Source organism: Panthera tigris, chromosome F3 (assembly GCF_018350195.1).
Source record: "Panthera tigris isolate Pti1 chromosome F3, P.tigris_Pti1_mat1.1, whole genome shotgun sequence".
In the NCBI taxonomy this organism is placed as follows: domain Eukaryota; kingdom Metazoa; phylum Chordata; class Mammalia; order Carnivora; family Felidae; genus Panthera; species Panthera tigris.
This window is the reverse complement of record NC_056678.1, coordinates 8,241,812-8,269,115: the sequence shown is the minus strand read 5'-3', so window position 1 is coordinate 8,269,115 and position 27,304 is coordinate 8,241,812. Positions and strand designations below refer to the sequence as shown.

At 41.9% G+C, this 27,304-nt stretch overlaps 2 protein-coding genes across 2 annotated transcripts in view; both read left to right on the top strand.

The window, feature by feature from the left end:
* Positions 1–7,676, top strand: part of EXO1 (exonuclease 1) — a 37,742-nt gene extending 30,066 nt beyond the window's left edge. Inside the window, exons 13-15 of the mRNA XM_042976068.1 lie at positions 1,219–1,320; positions 4,796–4,989; positions 7,415–7,676. Of these exons, the coding sequence (XP_042832002.1) occupies positions 1,219–1,320; positions 4,796–4,989; positions 7,415–7,556 (438 nt within the window). The 3' untranslated portion in view covers positions 7,557–7,676. The remainder of the gene's footprint in view (positions 1–1,218; positions 1,321–4,795; positions 4,990–7,414) is intronic.
* Positions 7,677–16,071: 8,395 nt separating this feature from the next.
* On the top strand, positions 16,072–22,505 carry LOC102970871 (microtubule-associated proteins 1A/1B light chain 3C-like). The gene is made up of 5 exons (XM_007077036.1): positions 16,072–16,092; positions 18,556–18,637; positions 18,748–18,803; positions 18,960–19,075; positions 22,298–22,505. The coding sequence occupies exons 1-5, from the start codon at positions 16,072–16,074 to the stop codon at positions 22,503–22,505; spliced, it is 483 nt and encodes a 160-aa protein (XP_007077098.1).
* Positions 22,506–27,304: the final 4,799 nt, after the last annotated feature.

The window sequence follows — 27,304 nt, the reverse complement described above, 5'->3', positions numbered from 1 at the left end:
GCTGTGGGCTGGTCATGCTGATGAACTTTCCACATTTCTGTCTTCTAGCTAACCATTTTTTGTATTAATCAGTTATAGACACATGAACCCTCTTCTCCCTTCCTTCCCCACAAAAACAACTACCCACCTAAACTAGAAATGATTCATTAAGTCCTCTCTTGCCACCAGATGGAGTAAACTCCTGTTAGGATAAATGAATTGTTAATTCTCAAAGAATTAGAACACTAACAGTTAACATAAAATTACATAATCTTTCGTTGATTCAGAAAATGTGTCAGAAAGCCACAGTGCCATTGGGCTTCATCTTTAATATTAGTTTTTACCGTGTGGCTCTGAAGAAAATATTTCTGTATTGGGGCCTTCCATTGGTAGTTCACTGTGAAAAGCAACAATCTTAGATTCTGTGTGTATTGAGTTCACTGACCCTATTTGAGGTGAATTAACCTTATGACCTTACTCATGACCTTTAAGAAATGATTTGACGTCTGAAACTAATGTAACGTGTCAACTAAAAAAAAAAGAAGAAAGAAAAATAAGCAAATGATTTGTCCCTGAGTCACCACTACTGTTAACTATGAGCAAGGAATATTAGAGTTTCTGAAAATTACAGTCAAGTTAATGGAGTATTTTTCATTTTGGGATTATTTTTTAAGTATCTAATACTCTAAAGAATCCCAAAATAAATTGAAAAAAAAAAATCCTCTTGAAAAATGCAGAAATGTAAAGTCTTCATTCATTGTCCTTTTTTTATTTGAGTTTCGTGGGAATCCAGATTTTTCTGTGTAAAAGCAAAGCTTTATATGATGGGATAGGGCAGAGGTTAGATCTCAGTGGCATTGGGAAAAGAAACTGCATTTGACGCAATATTACTCTACTTCTTGAAAGCAGATGCCTTTTTTTTTTCTTTAATGTTGAATGTGTTCCACAATTAAAGATTTGGCTGTACTGGTTCAGCTTTTTGTAGCTAGTAGTTCACAAAACCTATTAGCCGAGCTTGGGTAAGTAATGATACTACATCAGGAGACTTTTGTCTAATCAGAGTCAGCATTTTGACAGGCTCCTGAAAGGGTTAGAAAAAGTCTTCAAATTCAAATGTATCGTTTCTTTTATACAATTTACTTGAGGTAAAACATTTTGCTAGTTTGTTGAATACTGGTTAGTTGTCATAAAAAAATCCATAGTAAGAATCTTATTTTATTTTTTTATTGGGGAATCTAGGAATCTGACTGCAATAATAAGTCATTTGAGAATCAAGGTAATCTGGAATCCAAGCTACATTTATCTCAGTATTCAAGAAAAGTCACACTTCTAAAAAACAAGGTAAAACAAACATCTAATTTTTTTAAATTTCAGAAGCAGTATATGTTTATTACCAAAAAATGAGAAATATCAACAGAATTAAAAATGAAAATGCGTATATTTTAATTTACAGGAGAAATGTTTACTTTCAGTCCTTCTAGGGCCATGTTTATGCCTGATTGTAGGTGGTAAAGTTGTTGAAGAAACCCTTATCTTCTGGACTATAAAGCTCTTTTTCTCATGTGCTTCTACAGCTTTACTTATGATGACTGAGTAATAGCCATTGGATGAGTGTAGCCAACCCTCTATGTTTGTCATTTAACTAAACATTTTTTGCGGTAGCAGACAAGACTGCAACCAAGAACTTGTGGATAAATATTTACGTGCCGTTCTTGATTATTTCATAGGGATGAATTCCGTGGAGTGGTATTGCTAGTCTAAAGGCACCAGAATTAGAGCTTTGATATATATTGCCAAAAGACCTTCTAGAAACTGTATATCCGAGAAGCCAGGTTATTTTTTTTATCAAGATACATAAATATTTGCATGACTGCAAAGGGAAAGCTCATAAGCTAAAACATATTTTACGTATGAAGTGTTCTACCCATTAATATGAAAAATGCTAATTTCTAACTCAAAAATGTACAAGGGACATATATAGTACAAAAGAAAAAGTATAAATGGTTGGTTAACACATAAAAGCATGTTCAACCTCATTAGTAATCAAATAATGCAAATTAAAATAATGAAACATAATTTCTTACCGCTCAGATTTTCAAAAAATATTTTTAGTTGTACTCATTTTTATGAGACTATAGCGAGACAAATAAACATATTAATTGTGTATAAATTGCTCTGCCGTTTCAGGAAAGCAATTTGAATGAGTTTAAATAATTCAACCCAATTTAAATAATTCAAGTTCCAATTCTAGAACTTGTCTAAGGAAATCATGAGAGTTTAAGTACATGAACACTTGGGGCACCTGGGTGGCTCGTTGGTGAAGCGACCAACTCTTGATTTCGACTCAGGTCATGATCTCATCATTTGTGACTTTGAGCCTCAAGTCGGGCTCTGTATTGACAGCATGGAGCCTGATTGGGATATTCTCTCTCTCTCTCTCTCTCCCCCCTCTCTCTCCCCCCCCCTCTCTCCCCCCCCTCTCTCTCCCCCCCTCTCTCTCCCCCCTCTCTCTCCCCCCTCTCTCTTCCCCCTCTCTCTCCCCCCTCTCTCTCCCCCGTCTCTCTCCCCCCTCTCTCTCCCCCCTCTCTCTCCCCCCTCCCTCCCCCTCCCTCCCTCTCCCTCCCTCTCCCTCCCTCTCCCTCCCTCTCCCTCCCTCTCCCTCCCTCTCCCTCCCTCTCTCTCCCTCCCTCTCTCTCTCTCTCTCTCTCTCTCTCTCTCTCTCTCTCTCTCTCTCACAGCCTCTCCCCTGCTTGTGCTGTCTGTCTCTCTCTCTCAAAACAAATAAACATTAAAAAAAAGTACATGAACACTTAGCCTGCATTAGTTACAATAGTGAAAAATTGAAAATTGCCTATCTAAAAATAAGGGGGTGAATTATTAAATACATTACTGGTTTTAGCTCTTAGGTGGTAGGAATATAAGTGAATTTTTTTCTGTTGTTTTCCCCTGTTTTTCCACAGTGAACATATTATTTTTCTAATAGCATAAACACTTTTTAAAAATTTCAGTAAATGGTCTGCATATCGATTTGAAAGAAGATCCCCCATCTCCTACTATACAAATATAAATCCTAGATGTATTAAATATATAAATGTGGAATATGTAAATATAAGATTATTTTGGGGGGCTCCTGGGTGTCTCAGTTGGTTAAACGTCTGACTTAAGCTCAGGTCATGATCTCATAGTTTGTGGGTTTAAGCCCTGTGTCAGGCTCTGTGCTGACAACTCAGAGCCTGGAGCCTGCTTTGGATTCTGTGTCTCCCTCTCTCTGCCCCTCCCTTGCTCATGTTCTGTCACTCTTTCTCACTCAAAAAAAATAAACATTAAAAAAAGATTATTTTTAAATCTTTGAGTGCAAAAGCCTTTTTCAAACATCCTGTCTCAGAAAGGTATCCATGTTTGTTTTTGTTTTAAGTTTATTTTATTTTGAGAGAGAAAGAGAGAACAAATAGGGGAGGGTCAGGGGGTTGCCAGAGAGGATCCAAAGTAGGCTCTGTGCTGGTAGCAGAGACCCTAATGTGGGGCTCGAACTCACAAACTGAGGTGAGCTGAGCTGAAGTTGGACTTTTAACTAACTAAGCCTTCCAGGCACCTCCATTTTATTTTTGAGTAAAGAGAAAAAACATGGAACGTATGTATGACACGGTATTTTTGTTTAAATATTCACAAATACTCAGGCACACTGTGTTATGTTTACATAATCACAGTAGAAAGTCGGAAAGATACCAAAATTATTTATAGCGACAGGACTGGAAATGTAGAAAGTAGTTTCGCAAAAGAAGTTATGTCTGGACATTAAGCCATCTTTTTATTATTATTCTTGCTCTCAGAAGTTGTCAGGGGTCTGTCACTCCTGTTTTAGTGAAACTCCCCAGAATTTTCCCCCTTGCTCCCCAATATCCATCTTTAATATCTAAAATAAAACCTTTTTTTTTTTTTTTTTTTAAACATTTATTCCTTTTTGAGAGAGACAGAGTGTGAGCGGGGAAGGGGCAAAGCAAGAAGACACAGAATACAAAGCAGGCTCCAGGCTCTGAGCTGTCAACACAGAACCCGACTCGGGACTTGAACTCACAAATCGTGAGATCATGGCCTGAGCCGAAGTCAGACACTTAACCAACTGAGCCACCCAGGCACCCCAAACCTTTTTTTTTCTTAACCTCAAACCTCTCAGAACATTTCTATCTGTTACATAAGTTATATTATTCTCTTTGCCATTTAGTTTCAAAATCTTAGGGTTATCCTTTTTCTTTCTGCCAGCTCGATCCTTCTGCAGGAGATAAAGAAAAACCACCACACATCTGTACCTATCCAAGTTCTAATCTTTCTTTCTTTGTCTTGTTTCTTGCTCTCTCCCTTTTCCCCTCACCAGCACCCCAAGACAAGATTTCATCTTTCATGTGTGAACTTTTCCATTCTTCATACCTCCTCTGGTAGTTGCACATTCTGAAAGCTTTGTTTTATCTTCCTCACTCTTTACTATCCTAAACAACAACAAAATGTTGATGGCTCCATGTTTCCCACAGGATAAAAATCAACCCTTGGATAGAAAAAGCTAAATGTCATTAGTGATGTGTTTGAACAACTTATTCAAAACAAAATTCACTTCTACATGTAAAAAAGAAAACTATCCAAGATACATTACTAAGTAGAATCGAAATATATTAAGTGAACATTTTTACACATTGCTTATCAGTTATTTTTCTGTTCTACTGTTCTAGTAGAACAGTATCTAGTATCTACAGATACTAGTTCAAAGTTAATTAAAGGTAGTTGCCTGAACAGAACAGTATTAAAAGGAGCATTTATTCTTCAGATTCCCGGGCTGTATAAATCTAGTTCTGTGGACAATCTTTCTGCGACCAGGATCAAGCCTCTAGTTCCAGCTCGAGCCAGTGGGCTCAGCAAGAAGCCATCAAACATCCAGAAGAGAAATCATCATAATGCTGAAAACAGGCCAGGATTGCAGATAAAAATCAATGAGCTCTGGAAAAATTTTGGATTTAAAAAGTGAGTTGCCGTGTTACTTCTTCTAAGATAGGATAAGTTATTGTTTTTTGTAACTTCAATTACTTTCTCCCATTTCTTTCTATTTTCATATGAGTCAGTTTTGTTTTCTAGTACCCTATAAGAATTATTTTTCTCTATTCTCTTTAGCTCTTTTTAAGTACATTTAATTTTAGTGTCTATGCCTTCTTGTGAAAAGGTGCCAGACTGAAAATCCTGAGTTCCTGGTCTGGCTTTGGGGTCTTTTGTTGAAGCAGATTACTTTTTCTGGCCTAAGTGTCTCAGCTTTGTTCTGTTGTCACTCAGGATTGTGATGAGAGTAGGGTTGTTCTAGACACGGGGGTGGGAAAATAATGCTGCATCACACTTCTTGATTTAAAGCAATTTGTTTCCCTAGATCATCACATCTAAAGTGGGGAGAATCATCCAGTGTCTATGATGAATGTGCCAGATTTCTAATGTAGGGGGCAGACACTATTTTAATAGAATTGATCTTCTGTATATGTATGTTTTTTGAGCCATAGTACTTCCTTCTGTTAGACTACAAAATTAGCCTTGGAGTAGCTGTGATTTATAATTATTCTCTTGTTCTTCTCAATAAAGCAAATGTGCTAAGAATAGAGGGAGGGAAACTTACATGGGTGGTGGGATTAAATCTTATCTAATAGAAATGTTGTCACAATCAGATGAAATGGATGGTATGAGGGGACTCACTTTAAATAAGCAAGTGCCAGACAACTGTTTTTTTATTTTGCATTGTGTAAAGTCTAGGATTATACCATATCGCAGCAGTTCTCAAACATTTGCTTCCAGGCACCCTTTACACCCTTAAAAATTACTAAGGGCCCCATAATACTTTGGTTTACGTGATTATACCTGTCAGCACTTAACTATCTTAGAAATTAAAATGGACATTTTAAAATATTTATTTTTAACAGTGACAAGCCCATATTAAAATCAATAGTATATTATTACATAAAATAAGTATGGTTTTTTTGCAAATCTTTACTGTGGTTTAACAGGATTGAACTGGATTCTTATGTCTGCTTCTGTGTTAGATCTGTTATGGTAGATTGTTTTGGTTGAAGTATAGGAATAAAATCTGGCTCCATACATATTTTTGGCTGGGAAACATATAATTTAATAGACTTTTTGTTTAGTTGTAAATTTTATACTTTGACATGATACCAAAATTCAACAAGTGATGGTTTCTTAAAGGTTGCAGTGTAGAGTCTGAAACTTGTCAGCCAACTTTGCATATTGTTACATTACCATCCATTGGTCCAGATTGCACCTTAAGTGCCTCTTTTATTCATGCATGAAGTGGTCATTTAGGAAATGTTGTCTTACTGAGTTATCTTCCAAATGTTGACACATTTCATTTTACAATATAAAGAAATCACAATCTTATCAGCAAAGTCTTTAAGAATTAGGAAGTTTTCCAAAATCTTAACTTTCTCTTGAAAGCTTGAATTTTATCCTTGGCAACAAATACTGTTAGTCGATTACCTAAATTTGAATAACCCTAATAGTGTCACATGTGCTTTTTTTCCTGGAGATAACCATCATCATCCTTCAGTACCAACAAAAGTGCCTCCTTGGTTTCCCATTTTCTCACACTAAGAGGTTGAAGGTTGAGATTTAATAAAATTAATGATTTTTACTGCTTTTTTAAGAACATTCTTAAGTGAGACTGGCTTTTTTTTAACTACAAGTGCATGGAGCTGGAGAATACAAATACTGCTTGTATCTCTCGTGTAGTTTGGGGCCGCTGTCTTGACTCGTGCTAAGTTGCCAGTAGCTTCTACGTCAGTTCAGCTTTTGGATGAACACATGTCAGCACGGTGGAAAAGGCAGATAAAGTGTAAATGTTATTATGAAATAGTTTTGATCTTGTAAACCCCCTGAAACGGTCTTGAGAATTTTTAGGAGACCATGGGCTATATTTCGAGAACTGCTACTAAAGAGAAATTGAGGGTGCAGAAGCATTCCTAAGTGTGTTCCTAATAGGATGTTTATAGACCTAGAGATTTTCAGCCCAAAAAAAGGAAAAAAAAAAAAAAAAAAAAAAAAAAAAGGTTGTGAGGAGGCAGGAGTAAAAGATAGGGCTTAAACCTTATTCATGCTTCACTTATGTTGGTTCTTAGCCAGACTGGAGAAGGGTGCTAAGAAGGAGAAAGGAACTAAAGGTTCTTTATTGGAATCATTCTTTCTTAGCTAGTACATATTTAGTAGTGGCCTTGCACCTGCTTTAAAAGGTAATTTAGGAAGCAGGAAGGGGGAACTGAGAAGCAAAACTCACATTTTATTGGGATACTCAGAGACAAATTAGAAGGTCTTGTCTTCATATATCTCTTTTGTCTAGGTAGACTATTCTCTAATAACTAGTACCCTAAAAAACCCAAATTCATTTTCTTGTATTTTACAGAGATTTTGAAAAGCTTCCTTCTTGTAAGAAGCCAGATCCCCTGTCGCCAGTCAAAGACAACATCCAACTAACTCCAGAAGCAGAAGAGGATATATTTAACAAATCTGAATGCATGCGTGTTCAGAGAGCAATATTCCAATAAATGCAGGCAGCTGGGAGGCTATTGCCTGCAAGACAATCTCTATCAATTTGAAGTGCTGTTTGGGAATGAGGCAGTTACCAGACTGAAAGATTTATGCATAGATGTAATGCCATTTTTTAAATAGAGTACATTTTGTATATTAACTGTAACTATTTCTTTGTTCAGCTTTTTATATTTTGTAAGAAGCTAAAATAGAGAAATAATTTTATCTTTGACAGTTTTTGGAAGTTTTGATGTTTTGGGGCAAGGCCCCTGGAATTTAGAAAAATCTACTCTGAAGGTTTCTGTCATGTTGTCAAATGTAAGGATAGTAAATGAAAAGCCACAATTCTGTAATCATTTTATCCTGGAGGGAATCACTGTATTTCCTCTCAGGGTTGAATTGGAAATAAAGTTTCTGGAATGGGAGGGGTAGCTGGAAAGGTTAAAGTGTGAGCTGAAAATCCCTTAACTAGAGTCTTAGGTGTGGTGTAAGACACTAAAGCATTAGGGTCTGTGAAGAGTACACTCGACAGGGGTGGTCAGGTGTCGCAGACTATGAGTCTGGAGTTCTCTTGTCCAGAAAGAGAGTGGACGCAGAATTGAATACGAGAGGCTAATGTCCAGGAAGAGACAAGAGCCCGGAACAGGGGTTTCGTCTCCATATTTATTGAGCTCATAAGGTATTACCCATGTGGTGAACGTGAGTAAAACAAGACCTTATACGTGTGAACATGGAGAAAACAATCAGACCGTAATCATTAACTTGTATGTGTAAGAATCAAAAGGTCTAGGGGGCAAGTGGAGTTTGTGACCAAGGTATATTGGCTCCAGATGGAAAGCAATTTCCTGCAGGTGATAGAACAAGTTACTTGTGATCCCATTACAGTATGTCACTAGCTAACCTTGGGTGCTTTCGCCCAGTGGTGGCGGCTTTCCACCCTAAGCTGTTTTTCTAACCCATTTATGTAAGTAGAACCTATTTCCCCACAGTCAGGTACCTAGAAAAAACCAGCCATGCAGGTGAATAGCTGAAGGAAGGAAAAATCTGGCAGGGGGCAGAGGGTTTACCTGAGATACAGAGGGTAAAGGAAAGAGATCCAAATTATTTTAATTTTTAAATAAGATGTGATAGAGGACTCTTGGATAAAGAGTCAGAATGGAAAAAAAAAAAAGTTGTAAGAAACACCATAAAAATTTTTAAAAACCAACAATCTGGAAAAAAAACAAAAACAAATTTGAACTCTATGAATGTTTCCTGTTATAGAACAAATTAAGAATGTGAGTCAAACATTGTCTACAAATGTTTATCTCCTTGCCCATTTAAAATGCCACTTAAATGACAGAAAAGGAGTAAAACAGTTTAAATCCATAAAGGTTAACCGAGGAAGAGACATCAGGCAAGGAAATAGATGGATAAGTGGTGAGTGATTTAGCAAAGAAATGATCAATTCTGCAGTGGTAGAAGCCAACAAGAGGCAGACTTCAGATGGGCTCAGCAATTGGCAATGCAGCTTCCTTCAAAACCAGGAGCTGGAGGTAAATCTGAAAATGGAGCTGGCTGAAAACATTCAAAACTGGTATAGGGAGGGTGGGGAGATGGCAGCCATGCCATGGATTATCAGCCTCCAAATCCCCACATAACCAAGTGGATATCAAAATCAAACACTTAGGAACAGCATTACGACACAGGTGATGGAGTTTCCTTAAATCCCAAGATATAAGTGGGTGAAGACAAGCTCCCAACAGCAAGACCACAGGATGGAGAATCAGGAAGGCAACAGGGAGTCTACTGGAGCTGAGAACAGAATTTCAGAATAACCATTAAAACATAGTAAGTCATGTTGGACCCAGGAAAGCCTTTCCCACTCCCGTGGTAAGTGCTCAGGGCCTGCGTGACCTCTGAAGGAACTAATGCTGACTGGTCCACGTGAACTGTTGCAACTTAGCTGCCAACTTGGCCAAGGCTCCTTCTGGGACAGGGTCCCCCATGGAAGAAAACTGGTGAGAGGAAGCCCAAAATCGAGCAGGACAAACAACAGAAGCAAAGGAGAGAGAGATGGTTGAAATAGTGGGAGGAGCAAAGGGTGACCAAGAAATCTCCACAGAATACCTGTTTTTGAACACTTAGAAACATTTGATGTTCAAGAAGCTCCCATGAACTGTGCTTCCTTCTCAAAGAAAACTAATTTTACTTGAAACCACGAGAAAGCTTTTGGATCCATCTCTTATGATAATTTAAAAAGAGCAGAATAACATCTTTATAGATATTGAAAATCTACCCAAAAAAGTCCACAGAGCAGATGAAAAACAGTCCGTTTGAAAAATGTAAAAATTAAGAAAAAGGAATATAGATATGAAGGAAATTTAGAATTGGAAAAATTTAAGGTAAACCCAGAAAAGCATTAGAAATGGACATTTCAGAAGTGAAAACTAAACCAGAAGTAATACAAGATAACAGATACTTACAAGATGGGAAGTAAAAATCTGGACAAAATGGAAAGAAAAAAAAAAAGACAAAGATTAGGAAGCAACAAATATTGAAGATAGGGACAGAAGGTGCAATATACAGGTAATAGTCTGTATACAATACAATAGAAATACAATACAATAGAAAAAAATGTAATTTCAGAAAACTCTCCTAATAAAAAAATTTGAAACTTTTTAAAGGGCACTCTCATACCCAAGATTATTGATCCAAAACATGCAACACCAAGACCTAAGTAACAAAGTTACTTAAAAAGAAATCCTTGGGGTAAGCAAAAACAGATTTTTCCACAATTACTTTTTACTTGAAGAAAATGAAGTAACATTTTGAACATACTCCAGGCAAGAATTTGGGGAATAGTATTCCCTTAAGTTATTCCTAAAGAACCTATCAGAAAATGAGCTCCTTTACAAAACCAAAATAACTAGAGAAATAGCATCATAAAAACTAGTGGGCATTTAATATAGCAGCCTGTATATATAGAAATTGGAGTTAAGGGGCCCCTAATTGTCTCAGTTGGTTAAGCATCCGACTTCAGCTCTGGTCATGATCTTCCAGTTAGTGGGTTGGAGCACCACATCCGGCTCTGTGCTGACAGCTCAGCCTGGAGGCTGCTTCAGATTCTGTGTCTCCCTCTTTCTTGCTACCTCCCCTCCCCGTCCTCCCCCCCCCCCCCCCACCGCCACTCATGCTCTCTCAAAAATAAAACATTTAAAAAAATTTTGTATTTTAATTGGAGTTACAAGCAAGACAGTGTGATGTGCAACGGCTTCATGTCCAGATGATAGTAAAACTAAAAAAGAGGAAAGCAGATGCAGAAACATTTGGCTTAGCTCATGGTATCTGATAGTGTTGTTAGTTTAGACTGTTGGGTGTATAATGTGGACATTTATGGGATATTTAAAAAAATAAATTCAATGTTTGTTTATTTTTGAGAGAGAGAGTGTGAGTAGGGAAGGGGCAGAGAGAGAGGGAGACACAGAATTCAAAGCAGGCTCCAGGCTCTGAGCTGTCAGCACAGCCTGACGTGGGGCTCAAACCCATGAACCATAAGATCATGACCTGGGCTGGTCAGGCACCCAACTGACTGAGCCACCCAAGCGCCCCTTTAATCCCTATAGTTATAAATTTGAGTTGGAAGTAGTGATAGAAACTTAAATATGTGTGTATGTATACACTTGTTATATGCATATATGCTGCATGTATACATGCTGAAGAGACCTAGGAAAAATTCATCTAGTACTAATAAGCATTGCTCAGCTTACAGGCTTTTTTTTTTTTAGACAAGTCTTTATTTTTTTTAATGTTTATGTTTAACAAGTCTTTAAAAAGTTTTTAATGTTTATTTTAAACAAATTTTTTTTTCTTTTTTTAAAATTTTTTTTTAAGGTTTATTCATTTCTCAGAGACAGAGGGTGAGTGGGGGAGGGGCAGAGAGAGAGGGAGACAGAATCTGAAACAGGCTTCAGGCTCTGAGCTGTCAGCACAGATCCCGATGCAGGGCTTGAATTCATGGACTACAGGACCCATGACCTGAGCTGAAGTCAGATACCCAACTGACTGAGCCACCCAGGTGCCCCTATTTATTTGTTTGTTTATTTATTTATTTATTTATTATGTCTATTTGGGGATAGAGAGTGTGTGAGTGGGCAGGGACAAAGAGAAAGAGGGAGAGAGAGAGAGAGAGAGAGAGAGAGAGAGAGAGAGAGAGAGAGAGAGAGAATCCCAAGCAAGCTCCTTGCTGTCAGCACAGAGCCTGATGAACAATTCAATCTCACAAACGGATCATAACCTGAACCGAAATCAAGAGTCGGATGCTTAACCCACTGGGCCACCCAGGTGCCCCACTCAACTTTAAGTCTTAAAATACTATTTTTTATCAAAGGAAACCAGAACATCTATGGGGGGGGGGGGGATTACCTGGCAGAAAATATATAAGAAAGCCCTGGAATATCTTATTAACCGAAGCTAAGACAGGAGCCAACTTGAAGAAGCCCAAATATGGTTAAAGTTGATCTTGAAAAAAGGGTAATAATTGCAACTTACTGAAATGCATCAGAAACAGATTAAAGACAAATGATCACCTTCAGAGTGATAGGGTATCCAACTCGTGATCTTGAAAACAGGGAAATAAAGGAGAAACATCAATCATTTTCTTCTTTCCTCTGAACCGCACCACTGTGTAACCAAACAGATGAAGGAGGGAAAGAAAACTTTTTAGTGTTCCAATAATGAAAAAGAAGTGAGATCATAATCACCATTTTGCAGCCCCTGGTGGATTAATGGATTTACACGTTGAGCGTCAGCTGCAGTTAAAACCCCAAGAGACAGCTGGACACATCATACCTCTTAGTGAAAGAACTCAGCATCCTCTTACAGTCTTGCCAAGGGATGGGAGGGGAGTCTGATCATGCCTCTAGGTGCAGCTGCCAAAATGTAGGAACAAGGAGGACAGAGGAACGTGTGGAACTGTATCTTAAATGTGCAGTTAGCACAGTCCAGAATGGGAAGCCACAGATTTAATACGCTGGGATTTTCAACAGGCGAGCTAAGGGATAAGGAGGGGAAGTCCATATTTTTTTGAAAGCTGGATAAAAACTGAAATAGACTGTTTAGGGATGCACACTGTTGATAAAGCAATAAAGATACAAGGCAGTGATAACTAAAATTCAGGCGAGTGGTTACTCCAGGGAGGAGGAGGGCATTGATGTTAGGAAAAAGCACACGGAGGGGATTCTGGGAGTGGCTGGCAGTTTTATAATAACTTAAGCTATTTAGCTCTTTTGTGTAGTTTTCTGTTTTATGATATTTTTTAAATAGTAATTCGTCATATTGAAGATGTAATTGATTGCAAAGGGGCACCATTATTTTATTTTTACTATTGAAAGAAGAAAATCTGTGATACTGACACCACCAACTTTAAGACACACTATTTTCAAAAATGTTACAATGTGCACCTTAGAATAGATGAAATGCAGCACTTAGACATCGCAGGTCTTGTCCCTCGTACACAAAATCCAGCAGCTATCCTCACTTCCCAACGACTTGAAGTTTACTCTGGACAGTCAGCACCAGACAGCTGCTGAACTTTAAAGACCAAGAGCATAGTGGAGGGACAGGTGGGGTGTTGCTGTTGGCAAGAAGGAATGATGAGAGATAAGCTGACAGTGTGATCCCCAGTCCCATCTCTCTGCTTAGCCTCCCATTCTCACTTTTGCTGCTGGGATCTCGGTTATACTGTGTCACACTTTCAAAATTGTCCCATACTCTTAATGCTGTTATATCTACCTTCTACTCTGTTTTCTGTTTTCAGTTTAGGTCATTTCTACAGATCCATTTTCAAGTTTACCAGTTCTTTACTTGGCTCTTTATTGCTGTGTTTTTGGTTTTTATTTCTAGCGTTTCTATTTTACTGTTTAAGTGTGTTTAGTCTTTATTTTTAAGAGAGAGACAGAGTGTGAGCAGAGGAAGGGCAGAGAGAAGAGGGAAACACAGAATCTGAAGCAGGCTCTGAGCTGTCAGCACAAAGCCCAACGCAGGGCTCGAACCCACGAAAGTGAGCTTATGACCTGAGCTGAAGTCAGATGCTCAACTGACTGAGCCACCCAGGCGCCTCTCTATTTTACTCTTATAGTGTCCCCCATCTGTTCATGCCTATTACCTACTTTTCCTGCTAGAACACAGTCACCATAGTTATTATAAATTATCTGTCTGATATTTCCAACATCTGGCTCATCTCTGAGTCTGGTTCTGTATCTTGTGTGTTTGACAGTTTCTTTTGCCCTATTTATTTTTGTGTTTGTGTCATTGTTTTTGATTGAATGCCATCTATGCCGATATAGAACTATAGTGACTGAAATAATGTCTATGCCCAGGAGTGGGCCTGCCTCTTCTATTCATCAGAGCAGGGCATTGGGAAAGCTAGTCAGGAGTTTAATGGGGTTGGATTTGTTGTTACTACAATCATCGTAAGGGCACCACTGCCTTCATGTTCCTCTAGCGTTGCCTGTGGTTGGGTGGGGCTCTGGTGCCAGGGTTGTATTGTTTTCATCAGTGTTCCTGCAGTACCCTCAGCGTCAGCCTTCCTCATGCACCTGTGGCCCAGAAGGGGTCTCTCTCCACACCCTTGCCCCTTCCCAGCAGTAGGCGGCTGTTCCTTATTTGGTGCTTGTTTATTGACGAGGTACAGCCTTGAGGTTACCCTATTATTAAATGCTATTATTAAATGTGTCAGTTATATTAGATTTTGCAATCCACTACATAATAAAAGCATTATTCTCCTTTGTTTCTCAACTCCCAGCAAGATCCTGGCAAAAGGGCCAGGGTTCCTCATTCCTCTTATTGATGTCTAGCTACCAAGTGCTGAACATTATACCGCACCTCGTGTCTTTCAAAACACATTTTGGTGTTTAACACTTGTTGACTTATGATTTAGGGGAGGCAGAAGAATCATTGAAGAATTCCAGATAGTAATCTATCTGCCTAAAATAAGTGACTTTGTTAGTGACTAATAAATAAGTCACTAAAATAAGTGACTTTGGGTTAACCACAGAAGCTGTGTTGTCTTTTTTCTCGTGGGACAAACATGAGGGGTTGCCATGTAACTCAGTAGTTTACAACTCCAAGATTTGGTGAATAAAACACAGTGAATTGATTTCTGAGTAACCATTTAAAGACTGTTCCACAAAATCCACAAGAGGGCAGCCCCTCCACATTGCTTGATATCTGAAGAGCGAGTACAAGCACCTGTAAGTCTATTTTAAAAATCCTCTTGTACAATGCTTTATTTTTATTTCTTTTAATTATACAAATAGAGCACAAATATAGTCTCACTTACAAAAATTCTAGCATTACACACCAGCTTCAAGTCTCTTGATTAGTACCCCAATCCTAATCCCCTCCCCCTATTATCAGGTTGATGGAAAATTATGAAGTTTTATTTTATGTGATTTTTTAAAACACGATTTCTGCAGCTAACTTTTTAAAATCTACATGTGACTTGAATATCTTTTCCTGTTAATATACATAGATTAACTTGTTTTTAATTGTTCTCCCTAACACGTCATGGTTTACTTAATTGTCTCTCAATTAATGACTTTTAGATTTTTTTTTTCAGTATTCAAACATTTTCAAAAAAATGCAAATATTTCAGTACTGCATTTTGAAAAAAAGTGAAGAGCCTCACAAGATTTCATAGTAAGTAAGATTTTAAAGTGAATTTATTAACCAAAGTAGGAATATTTTTAAAATTTTACTAGCCACAAATATATGAAGTCAATTTATAGAAAAGGGACTAAAAGGGAAAGGCACTTGGCAGTCTTCCTTGGAAGCATTAGATTTACTCCATTCCCTGATGTAAATCATCCTGGATGCCATGCCTGTTAGGGCATTTTACAAGTGTATTTTTGTCCTAGACTGGATTAGACCCAAGCAACAAATGGCCTTGTTGATGCAGAGGACAAAGACAAGAAAGGAGTGACCAAGTGTGGTCATCCCAGTGTGGGTCAGAGCTGTGTCTTAGTTATCTCTGTATCCTCTGCAATGTTAAGGAAATATTTGCTGGAAATGAGCCAGAGTTATTCGTATTTCATGTACACAAGAGAAGCTAAATATAAATATGTCTGACAATGTAAAATGACTTGTACCTACAGCAAATATTTCTAGGGTAAAGGATAGGCCCCTCTTTGGGACTTTTTAGGATTTACAACCTGACGGAGCTTGAATGGGATGTATGTGAGGAGATAGATAAGAGGCAGTGGGGTGGGGAGTGCATTCTGCACAGGGACTTTGTGTGAGCAAAGCTTAGAGAAGGAGATGCACAGAGTGTTAGCACAAAAGAGACCAGATGAGCCAGATCAGGGGGCTTGCACCAGGGGAGCAAGACGGGGGTTGGAAATTCAGGAAGGGGCTCAGACTGCTAAGGTCTTAACTGGAGTTTGGACTGGAACTCTGGGGAGTTCCAGTGAGCAGTTATTGGGTGTGAGTGGGTAGGAAAGGGAAGGGACGGGTAGGCCAAGAATTAGTCACTGAAATATAGTTCCACTCAGAATGCCCACTGGCAACCCCCAGGTAATTGTCCTCACTTGAGATCTTACTTTTATTTGTGTATTTGTTATTATTGTCTACTCCTCAGTAAGCTGTAAGCTCAATGAAGATGGAAAGACAGTAACTATGTAACTGTAATGACTGCTTTCCTTAGCACTTACCACAGTGCCTGTGACAGGGTAGGTATCTAAGGATTTTTTTTTTTTCTGAGTGGGTAAATGAATGAATAAAAGTATGTTGCTGTGGAGTTAAAATAATTATTTCCATTATTATAGAAGAGGAAACAGGAGCTCATAGAAAATATCTCCTATGGTAGCCAGCCTCATGATGGCCCCTGATGATCCCTGCCTCCTAGTATTCACATTCTTAGGTGACCCACAAGTTCCAAATCAGTTAGGAACAAGCTATTGTATAAATCAATCAAGAAATCAATTTAACAAGAAAGAGAAGAAAGAAAGAAAGAAAGAAAGAAAGAAAGAAAGAAAGAAAGAAGAAAGAGAGAGAGAAAGAAGAGAGAAAAAGAAAGAAAGAAAGAAAGAAAGAAAGAAGAGAGAAAGAGAGAGAGAGAAAGAAAGAAGAGAGAGAGAAAGAAAGAAAGAAAGAAGAAAGAAAGAGAGAGAGAGAAAGAAAGAAGAGAGAAAGAGAAAGAAAGAAAGAAAGAAAGAAAGAAAGAAAGAAAGAAGAGGAGAGGGGAAAAAAGAATTTGCTTAGAAAAAGCAAATTAGTTTTCTCCTCTGAACATGTGTAAGCAAAGGATTTTGAGAAGACACAATTGCAAATGTAAAGTCACATGTGCACCTGAATTTCTTCTGGAAGAGAGCCAAACAGGAAAGCCTCCCACGTGAGGTGCGCTGTGATGTGGGAAGAATCAAGCTTTTGTTATGTTTCACTAATGGATGTGGCGTGTATTTTTTATTGCACAGCCGGTTCTAACTACAAAGTCATTAAATGTCAGTAATGATCCTTTTTTCCAAGTAAAATATAGATAACCGTGGAAAGAAATCTTGTGAAGTTGATATGGAATATATAGAATTCTTTCTTCTTGAACATTAAGAAACAATTTGAAAGCCCACAGCTCAAGGGATTGGTTGAATGATATGCATGGAGACAGGGAAGAAAGAGACATGAGGCTAAGATAAGAATGAGAAAGAGGTCCCAAGGCAGTTGTGTCTCTGTGGAAGATATGCCAGAGCCTGGAACTGGACTCTGGTACCTCAAGTCTCTGCCCTGACTTCCCCCACTGGGCCGAGACAGGCAGGGAATGATGTTGTCCATGGAGAAGGAGCCCTTGTATTGAAACCACTGAGAAACGCTCTACCTACTAAGTCCACATTCCCTTTCCTCTCTGTGGACTCAAAGACTCAGGGTGAGCTCAGCAATCATTGTCCCAGCCTTCTAGGCAGGAAGAAAGGCAAAATTAAAATAAATAAAGAGGTTTTAAAAAATTATATAAAATACTACCTTTCCTTCTGTCCCTCAACAACCTGGAGAATGTTTGGTCACTTTCCTCTACATCATTATCATTTGACAGAAGACTCTTCAAATGTCAGGTATCTCTGCATGGAATGGTGCCAGGGACACCCTCTGAAGATCACGGTGTCTCCATTCGCTATAGAGGAGATGCAAAGGGTCCTGTTTATTCTCAGGACAGGGATAGGTCTGAATAAGACAGAGGGATGTGAGGTGAGGAGACAGCTGACCTCAGTAGCAATACTGTGTTCCTGAAGGGGAAGCAGTCACTAAAGCCACACTGGTGCATAAGACAAGCACAGTGGGGTGGAACATCGTAGCACAGAAAGGAGAACGGATCTGCCTGTCTACTGTATCTTAGGTCAGTGAGTTCATTTCTGTGGATCCCAGTTCTATCACTTTCTAAATACAAGACCTTGCGCATGAGCATAACTGTCCTACCCACATTCCTAGAACTGCATAAATATGACAAAATGTGTTGGAAAACTGCAGAGTAAAATGCTACTTTCATACATACCTGGGTTTTATCCCATTTCACCTCTTTTTATCTGGGCATATCACTCAACCTTTCTGGAGTATCTATTTCTTACGTGAACAATAGCAGTGTATTTCGGGGTAAGGTGAAATCGATCTTCAACTTGCTCCATAACTGTATTCAGTGTCCTCACTAAGCTGTTTCTACCCAGGGGTCCTAAGCTTAGGCCCATAGGTAAGCATTAATGTGAGGACCAATGCACTACATTGTAAATCTTAATTTCTTCAACAAAAACAAATTCCTTACCGGTTGTGAGCAAAGCGGCCTTCTCAGACCAGCAAGCAGGGGGCTGTTCCAGGTCCTTCCTCAGGACTGACCTCCTCCTGCCCAGGGAGAGGCAGGGGAAGGCGGGTTGGAGACGCCTGATGTGACACAGCCCTACCTAAGGGCTTCCTTTAGGCTCCTGCAGGTGGTTTGGAAGCAGCTGGAGGAATGAATTAGGTCCTGGTTGTGGGATTTTTTTTTTTTTTTTTTTAAGTCAGACACAGACACAGCTGTTAAGCAAAACGCAGACTCCACAGAAAACCCAAAGCCTCAGACCCTTCAAGCAGAGGAAGAGTTTAGGTAAAGTTCTCAGAGCAGCTGTCTGGGTTCTGGCCCTTGAGACAGGGAGGAAAGGAGATACAGACTTCTATTACATGCCGATGTATTAATTTGAACTTACATGTTCACAGCAACCAGAAGAGAGGAAGTCGCTAGAATTCAGGCGAAGTTCCCCAGCAAGATCCTGGTAAGACTCCATTGTGCTTCCTGAGTGGTGCCTGCAATATCCTGTTCTTTGAAAAACCAAAACTCACCCAATGACCTTCTCTCTGTTCCAAGTTCCTAAGACACAGAGAACTGAGCACATTCTTGGACACTTGCTTCCAAAGAGATTCACGCAGAGACTCTTAACAGAGTAGTAGTGGAGCACTACCCCAGGGAGAGGTTCCTGCCCCCGCTGGACAAGACTCAGTTCCTGGTCCTGCAGGCACTGACCATGACCCTCTTCCTCAGTGTCATCTGGGAGGTGACAGAGAGCACATTGGCACGTGTGCTGTGTATGCCCAGGATTCTTAGAACAATAGGATCTAGCAGAGGGAGGCAGGGAAGTAGTCCTGCTTGGCCCCTTTCCCTTCAATTGTGCCTTTGAAAAGGATGGTCTTGGGGTGCCTGAGTGGCTCAGTCAGTTGAGTGTCCAACTTTGGCTTAGCTCATGATCTCTCAGTTCACGAGTTCAAGCCCTGCGTCAGGCTCTGTGCTGACAGCTCAGAGCCTGGAGCCTGCGTCAGATTCTGTGTCTCCCTGTCTCTCTGCCTCTCCCCCGCTCACACACGCTCTCTCTCTCTGCCTCTCTCTCTGTCTCTCAAAACTAAATAAACATTTCAAAAAAAATTTTTAAGAAAAAAATAAAAAATAAAAAGGATGGTCTCATGGATAACCAGTCATTAACGTTTATTTATTTTTGAGACAGAGAGAGACAGAGCATGAACAGGGGAGGGGCAGAGAGAGGGAGACACAGAATCGGAAACAGGCTCCAGGCTCTGAGCTGTCAGCCCAGAGCCCAACGCGGGGCTCGAATTCACGGACCGTGAGATCATGACCTGAGCTGAAGTCGGACGCTTACCCCACCAAGCCACCCAGGCGCCCCGGATAACCAGTCATTAAAAGGTTGCAAGGACCTTACAACTCTAAAGAAAGTGGGGTCTCTCAATTTGACAGAAGAGCTGTTTTCTCATTTATTTTTCAAAATTTTGCTGGTACTGTGTTCTAATTTCTGGCTTCAAATTTCTCTGAGAATCTTCCAAAGGAACTTTGGAAACGAGTCCAAAGAACGCTCCAGTGTCAGGTGTTTTAAATGTCCAATGACGGCATTTTGCCTCTGAGGAATTTTTGGTAGAGCAATGGTCTGCCCACCTGCTGGAGTCACTGAGCAGAGGAGCCAGACCTTCCCCATATCCAGCTTCCTCCCACTCAGAACAAGGAAGAGCGAAGTCAGACAAGTGTTGCTGGCTTTAAAAATAAAGCTTAAGCGATGGAAGTTGTCACCTGCCAGCTGGCCTCAATAAAAAAAATGACATGAAAACTAAAAGTAGCTGACTGGGGCTCAGTAAATATGGCTGGTGTGAGTCTCCCTGTACTGGAAACCACCTCCCAAAGGTTTTGGCTGATGCTGACAGTTTCTTCACAGTGTTTATTATGATTTTTTTTATGAGCCCTTTTAGAACACTCCGCATTCTCCTCTGACCTGCTAAGGGTTAGGTTGGTCCAGTGGAAAGTGGGGGCAACTGAAAGAAAACCAAAGTCAGCCTTAGATCCCAACTCCGGTCAGACTCCAGATGCTGGGGGACAATGGTGGCTTTACTGGAAAGTGAGTTTTGACCCCATTTCCCCCTTTTTTCCATATACATGTGCCTCCAATTTTCAGGCACTCCCCATTCTCCATCCCAATAACTTTAGGTCTCTACCTTAATGCATTTAAACATATTGATATTAAGCACCCATTGTGTATCGAGCTCTGCAGGAAGAACACCGAACAAAACAGATGAAAATCCCTGCCCTGAACATCTTCCGAACCACAGCGTTCACTCTTGGGGACCCCTCAACCTTAACAAAAGGACCGCCTGGTGGAAGAAGGAAGGTGAAGGTGCAATTTTGAGGCGCGAGGTTGCAACAACCCCTCCCCCCAGCCTTACCCTTTCCCAGAAGGCAGAGTGGCCATTTGCTCCTTGAGGGAGAGCAGCGCAGCGGTCAGGGTTTGGTCTTCAGGTTATCCACCTTTTGGTAACCAGGATCCGAAACTATTTCCCCTCCCACCCACCACATAAATGTAGCCCTCATCACTGTATCCCAGGAGTGCCCTGGCTGTGCCCCGAATGTTTGGGCGAGGGGTAGTAGACAGGGCTAACCATTACCAACAGACCCATCCAGCCATGAACTCCAACCAAATGGAGCTGTTTCTCTACAGCATTAACCCGAGGGGAGGAATTTCAGACCTTAGGGCAGTAATTCCTTTCTAAATGTTACCCCAGAGCTGCTTAAATGACGTCAGAATCCCCAGCTTTCCGTATTCTCTTGTCACCACACAGGAAATTCTTTGCTTTAAACTCATAGCAAACAGAGACCTATTTGCTTAGCATTTTGGTGCTGTGAATAGTTTTTCTAGCTAGTGATGGGGTGGCCTTGCATGTTGAGCCCGTCAGAGGGTCCCAGGGCATTTTTAATCCCCAGGGAAGGGAACAGTCTTTCTGCAGGATTCCAACAACTCCCTTGTCACCCCAGAGATACTGCAGAGAGCTGTGCTTCCCTTTCTTTCATTTTTAATTATGATAAAAATGCATCTTAACTATTTCTAAGTGCACAGTTCGGTGGCATTAAGTACATTCCCACAGTTGCACAACCATCACCACTGTTGAGCTCCAGAACTTCTTCATCTTTCCAGATGGAAACTTTGTATTCATGAAACGCTAACTCCCCACTGTGTCCCCGCCCCCCCCCCCCCCCCCCAGCCCCTGGCCACCACCAGTCTACAGTGTTTCTCCGATTTTGCTACCCTGGGAACAGCATGCAAGAGGAATCATACAGTGTCTTTTCCTGGCTAGTTTATTTCACTTAGCATAAGTTCTTAAAGCTCATCTATGCTGTAACAATTTCTTGTCAGAATTTCCTTCTTTATAAGGCTAATGTTCCATTGTGTGTACAAACCACTTTGGTTTATCCATTGGCCTGTTGATGGACAGTTGGTTCCCTCCATCCAACACTTTAACTTCTGTGCTTTGGTTTCTTTATCTGTTATTAGGAAATCAAATGGGACAAGAGATGAAGTTTTGTATAAAAAGTTGAGTAATGACACATATAAATTATTGTTTCAGCAGTGACCGGTAGAGGCAGGGAAATGTATCTGACACTTTGAAAGCCTCCAGGCAGCAGCAAGGGAAGCAGGTGGAAGGATTGTGCTTCTCGAACAATCTTTCTCAAAGTCAGGTGTGCCTGTCTTACAATCCTGCAGATTCCCAGGCTGCTTCCTGGATCTACTAAACCCAAATCTGGAGTGGGGCCCAGGAATCCGCATTTTCAGCAGGCACTCCTGGGTCATTGTCAAGTTTGAGGACCTCGCACCAAAGTGGGGAGGTGGGCTCCTTGGGTAGACATGTTTGCAGTGAACAAACAGAGGTAAGTCAGGCCTTGGGTCAGGAGCCCATTCCCTGCCCAGTTAAAGTTTCCCTTTCCGGCCCCCGTCCCTCCCAGGAGCTGCCTGGTCCTGGGGGCCTCAGGAGCCTTTTACTTGCTGGTGAACAATAAGAGCCTGGTCAGCATGAGTGTGACCATGGCAGAGGTCTACAGGGACTACCAGAACGAGGACGGCCTCGTGTACGTGACCTACGCCTCCCAGGAGATGTTCGGCTGCCTGGGCTCCAGGAAGACCCTGCCGTCCTCTGCAGAGCATGTCTAGAACCTGGTGTCACCCCATGTGGGTGGACTCCATGTGGGCTCGGTCACTGGGAACCTCAGCCTGGGGACAGGTCTCTGGGGAATCCCCGTGTGGGGCCTATGAACCCACTCATTTGGGGGCAGGGGTCCTTATCTGTGCCATTCCCGAGATGATTGTTGTATTTCCAGTCTTCACTCCCACTCGGCTTATTTCCTCTCGGATTCTGTTGCATCTGTTTATGCCACACGGATTTATGCCAAAGATGCAACTACTCAGTTCCAAATAATTTGGATGAGCAGTTTTCGTTAGAATAGAATTTTTTTAAAATAATGGCTTTCATTTAAATCTTCATTATGGACTAGACTTTGTTCAAAGTAGTCTATAGGTATTAACTCCTCATAAGCGTCCTACATGTTAAGTACTTTTATTCCCATTTTAAAGATAAGGAAATTGGGTCAGAGAAAGGTCAAAAAACTCCCCAAAGTTCCCACAGCTAGCAAGCAGCAAAACCAGGTTTTGAAATCAGTCTGGTGTAGAACCCAGGCTTATAACACAGAAACTTCCTCACTTGGTGACAACCTGCTAGTCTTGAATTGAAGCTGAATTCCACTTGTTCACCTGTCCACACAGGAGACAGAGAGGCAGACACATGCCTGCAGAGGACCTTGGTCAGGTAAGAACAGTTAAATACTAGTTACAGGACAGCCCAAAGGCAGGGACGCTTGGTCACAGAGGGCGTCCCAGGTTGTGAACTTTGACCTAGGTTTAGAGACTGAAAAGCCTTTTTTTTTAGGAAGGAATTTTTTGTCTTGTTTTTAATTCACTTGTGGCAGATAAACATCAAATAGGCATGTCTTGTGTGCCAAACGCTTCTAACAGTGGGAGCGACAACGGTGAGTGAGACAGGTAAGCGACCAGCCTCGTGTCGCTCTGTCTAGTGAGGGAAGAAAGAAAATACAGAGAAGCATTCTAAGTGGTAGGAAGACCGATGAAATGGGGTCAGGGATAGGGCTGGTGTGGGGACACCTTACCTCAGTGGTCCGGGAGGTGACATGTGCACTCAGTCCCTCGAGTACAAAGGAGCCAGTCCCACGTGGATCTGGGAGGAGAGCCTGTACGTTTTGCAGGATGGCGGTGGGCAGAGCCTGTGCAGGGTGGTGGTGAGCAGAGGTGGTATTTTGGTTTCTGGTTTGCGTTGTTTTCTCTCATTGTTGCTGCTGCTTCCCTACATGCTTTGGCTTCTCTGTCCGGTTGGATAGGGTTATTTTCGGTGGCTTTATCTACAATGGGCACACAGGGCAAGTTCAGCAAATATTTACTGACATCTTCCTTCATTTGGTCATTTTTCCAGAGGCTGGGTCTCCAATGAGCCCTCCTTTCTCTGTCCTCATTCTTCGTTTTACTCCATTTGACTGTTTCTTTGCCACCCCTGCAAAAACAATAGTGATGTGGGCCAGTTTTTGTTAACAACGAACACTTACATTGAACCAAATTAAAGTAAACCATTATTCTAAGCGATGACATTACATTCAGTTAAGCTATTACACATGAAACAACAACAGTGAAGAGTATCCACCCCCACCCCCACCCCCACCCCACCCCCACCCCGGGCGCAGAGGCGGGGTCGAGATCTGGAACAGAAGGGGCAGGCAGGGCAGATGCGGGTAGATCCAAAAGAACATCCCCCAGGACCTATTTTGTCTCCTCTGCTCTAAGCCCCATTTGATGTTCCAGTTGGGTCCTGCCTCTTCCTTTTTCCTTCAAGCCTTTCACCCTCAGGGGGAAAAAAAATTAGGAAACAAAACAAACCACACCCCAGGTTTTGTTAACTGCTGTTGCATAACAAATCACCTTAAACTTTAGTGACATAAAAGGAGGATTTAGTCTTTCCCATGGAAACCGTGGGAATTCCATGATGCTGTGGGAAGGGGGGAGGATCCTCCCAAACCGGCGCGGGCAGGTGGGCCTGGCTGAGGGCCGGCGGGCTTGGACCACCCGCATTGCCTCTCAGCCTCCACTAGGCGGGGCCAGCTCCCGAGAGCACGCTTTCGGGGCTGCATTCCAAGGACGCAAAAGGGCAAGCTGCAAGTGTTCTTGTGGCCCGGCCCTGGTACCTGCCCGGTGTTCGTTCTGCTACATCCTCTGGTCAAACCTGTGTTTAAGGTGTGGGGAAATCAACACCTCTTTTTTTAATGTTTATTTATTTATTTATTTGAGAGAGAGAGAGAGAGAGAGCGCCCGCGCATACCCAAAAGCACACACACAAGCGGGGGAGGGGCAAAGACAGAGGCGGAGATCCCAAACAGGGTCCGCGCTGTCAGCGAAGAGCCTGACGAGGGGCTCGGTCTCACGAAGCATGAGATGGTGACCTGAACCGAAATCAAGAGACTTAACCCACTGAACCACCCAGGTGCCCCCAACAGCACCTCCTAATGGAAATATCCAAGAATTGGTGACCTTATTTCACTTACCATATACTTCTAACAAGCACACACAACCTATTCCTCCACCAGCCACACCCTATACTTCCTGTAATTTATAGCCACAAATAGTGGCGCCTGTGTGGCTCAGTCAGTTAAGCATCTGACTTGGGCACAGGTCAGGCTCTCACAGTTGGGCTCTGTGCTGACAGCTCAGAGCCTGGAGCCTGCTTTGGATTGTGTCTCCCTCTCTCTCTGCTCCTTCCTGCTGGTGCTCTATCTCTCAAAAACAAATAAACGTTAAAAAAAATTTTTTTTTAAATTTATGTCCATGAATAAATGCATATTCCCTCACTATTCACCCTTCATGTACTGTCTTCCTCCAGTCCTCTGCATTCCTGAGCCACCTAACACATGTATTAGTTACTTTTGAAAGTGCTATCATGCTGATGTTAGTTAGAAAGTAGCATACCGTAGGTTCATAGTGAAATACATATTTTCAAACTGTATTTCATTCACTAAACAGATCCCTACTGCGTGCTCACAATGGTTAGCACTTTACAGTGCAGTGTGGTAAGGGGGGCAGTGTTCTAGATAAGCACTTACAGAGTCTAGCTCAAATCTGGAGTCTGGCAGACTCCACTTCCCTGGAGGAAGTGATGTCAGAGCAGATAGATGATGAGAAAGAATTAGGCAGACCAAGAAGACGAGGAAAAATATTGTGGTCACAGAAAATGGGATGGACTGTCTGAAGAGCAAAAATCATTTCAATGAGGCTGGACCTTTGAGAAGTGAGTGGAGTGAACAGGAGCAGGGCGCTAGGAGGCAGTAGAGGGGTAAGGACCTCAACAAAGGATAGATAAAAAGAGTGAACTTTCTCCTGAGAAGACCAGAAGGGATGGTTAGTGCTTTTAAAGACTGCAGTGCCGTGGACCAGGTCTCCTGTTAGAAAGATCACTCTGCCTAAGAAAGAAAGCCATTGGAAGCTTTCAGTTTTCTTTTTAGATAGGCCACTGTCCGGAAGTTACGAAGGATATTATTTTAAAATATGCTAATAGGCCATTGAAAGATTTTTAAGGAAAAGAATGACGGAATTTGATGACTGTTTTAGGGGTATGATGTTCTGGAGGAAGTTTCAGGGCATAAAAAGACGAACTGAGGAGGTGGAGAAGGTTTGGGAGGGAGGGACGCGTGGGCGTCAGGAGCGCCGTGTGCGTCACTGGGAGGCAGGATGAAAACCAGTGCCCAAAACTGGACAGGCTCCCGGAGACGCTGGCCTCAGGCTCACCCAGGACGCAGCAGTTCCCGTTGTCCACCACAGCTTAGATTGAGGCCCCAGAGGGAGACAGGTGCTCTCTGGCCACAGGACAGAGTCCCTTCCAGACCCTTCCCCAAAGTTGGGACAACACTCACAAAATGTCCCCCAAGTTCTATCCCGATTGAGATTTGTTTCAGGAAAAACTCAAGATCACTGGGGATATTTCCCCTCAATCCAAAGAGACCTGACTCTCCCACTGTGTGAGGAGACCAGCAGGGCCCCTCCGTGGGCTGGACTCTTCTCTCCCGCACAGAAGAGGGGCAGGGGTGGAGCAGAACTGCAAACCCGGTCTGGGGACGCAGGAGCTGAGGGGTGACAATGAAAGGAAGTGCCAGGTGGAGCTGGGGGCTGAGGCAGGGAGAGGGTCATGAAGCAGCACCAAAACAGAGCCGCTCTGGGTATTACAAGCAGAGATGTTTCATGGAAGAAACTTGCCATGAGATGTTTTTTATTTTTATTTTTATTTTTATTTTTTAACGTTTATTTATTTTTGGGACAGAGAGAGACAGAGCGTGAACGGGGGAGGGTCAGAGAGAGGGAGACACAGAATCCGAAACAGGATCCAGGCTCTGAGCTGTCAGCACAGAGCCCGACGCGGGGCTCGAACTCACGGACCGCGAGATCATGACCCGAGCCGAAGTCGGATGCCCAACCGACTGAGCCACCCAGGCGCCCCGCCATGAGATGTTTAAAAGCTGGAAGAGAAAAACGGAGAAGAAGGTTAGCTAGAGGGCAAAAGGGGTGAAAGGGAAGAGAGACTGAGGATATGGAGGGAGCCTCAGACCTCAGGCGGGCACCTGCTGCTGCTCTTAGGCTCTGGGCCTCCCTGGGGCCAAAAGCAGGAAGGGAGTGAGTCCCCCCTGTGCCCCCCCCCCCCGGGGGCCTCAGTGGCCGGAGGGACATGGAAGAGAGAGATGCCAGGGGCAGCGGGTTGCAGAGATGGAGGTGTGGTTCCCCAGCTCCTCCAGGGCTTCAGGCGCAGAGAAAACAACGGGTAAATGACCTGTACCTGCCCACTTCCTCTGACTTGTATTTTTGTTGTCCAACAAAATATTTTTTTTAAATTTATTTTAGGTTTTATT

Excerpts from the sequence above, each read along its gene's own strand:
- LOC102970871 (XM_007077036.1), top strand. The coding sequence starts at position 16,072 with ATGCCCACTGGCAACCCCCAG. Across the intron at positions 16,093-18,555 it reads TGCCCACTGGCAACCCCCAG|ACACAGACACAGCTGTTAAG; the intron begins GTAATTGTCCTC and ends TTTTTAAGTCAG. Across the intron at positions 18,638-18,747 it reads CAAGCAGAGGAAGAGTTTAG|CAACCAGAAGAGAGGAAGTC; the intron begins GTAAAGTTCTCA and ends ACATGTTCACAG.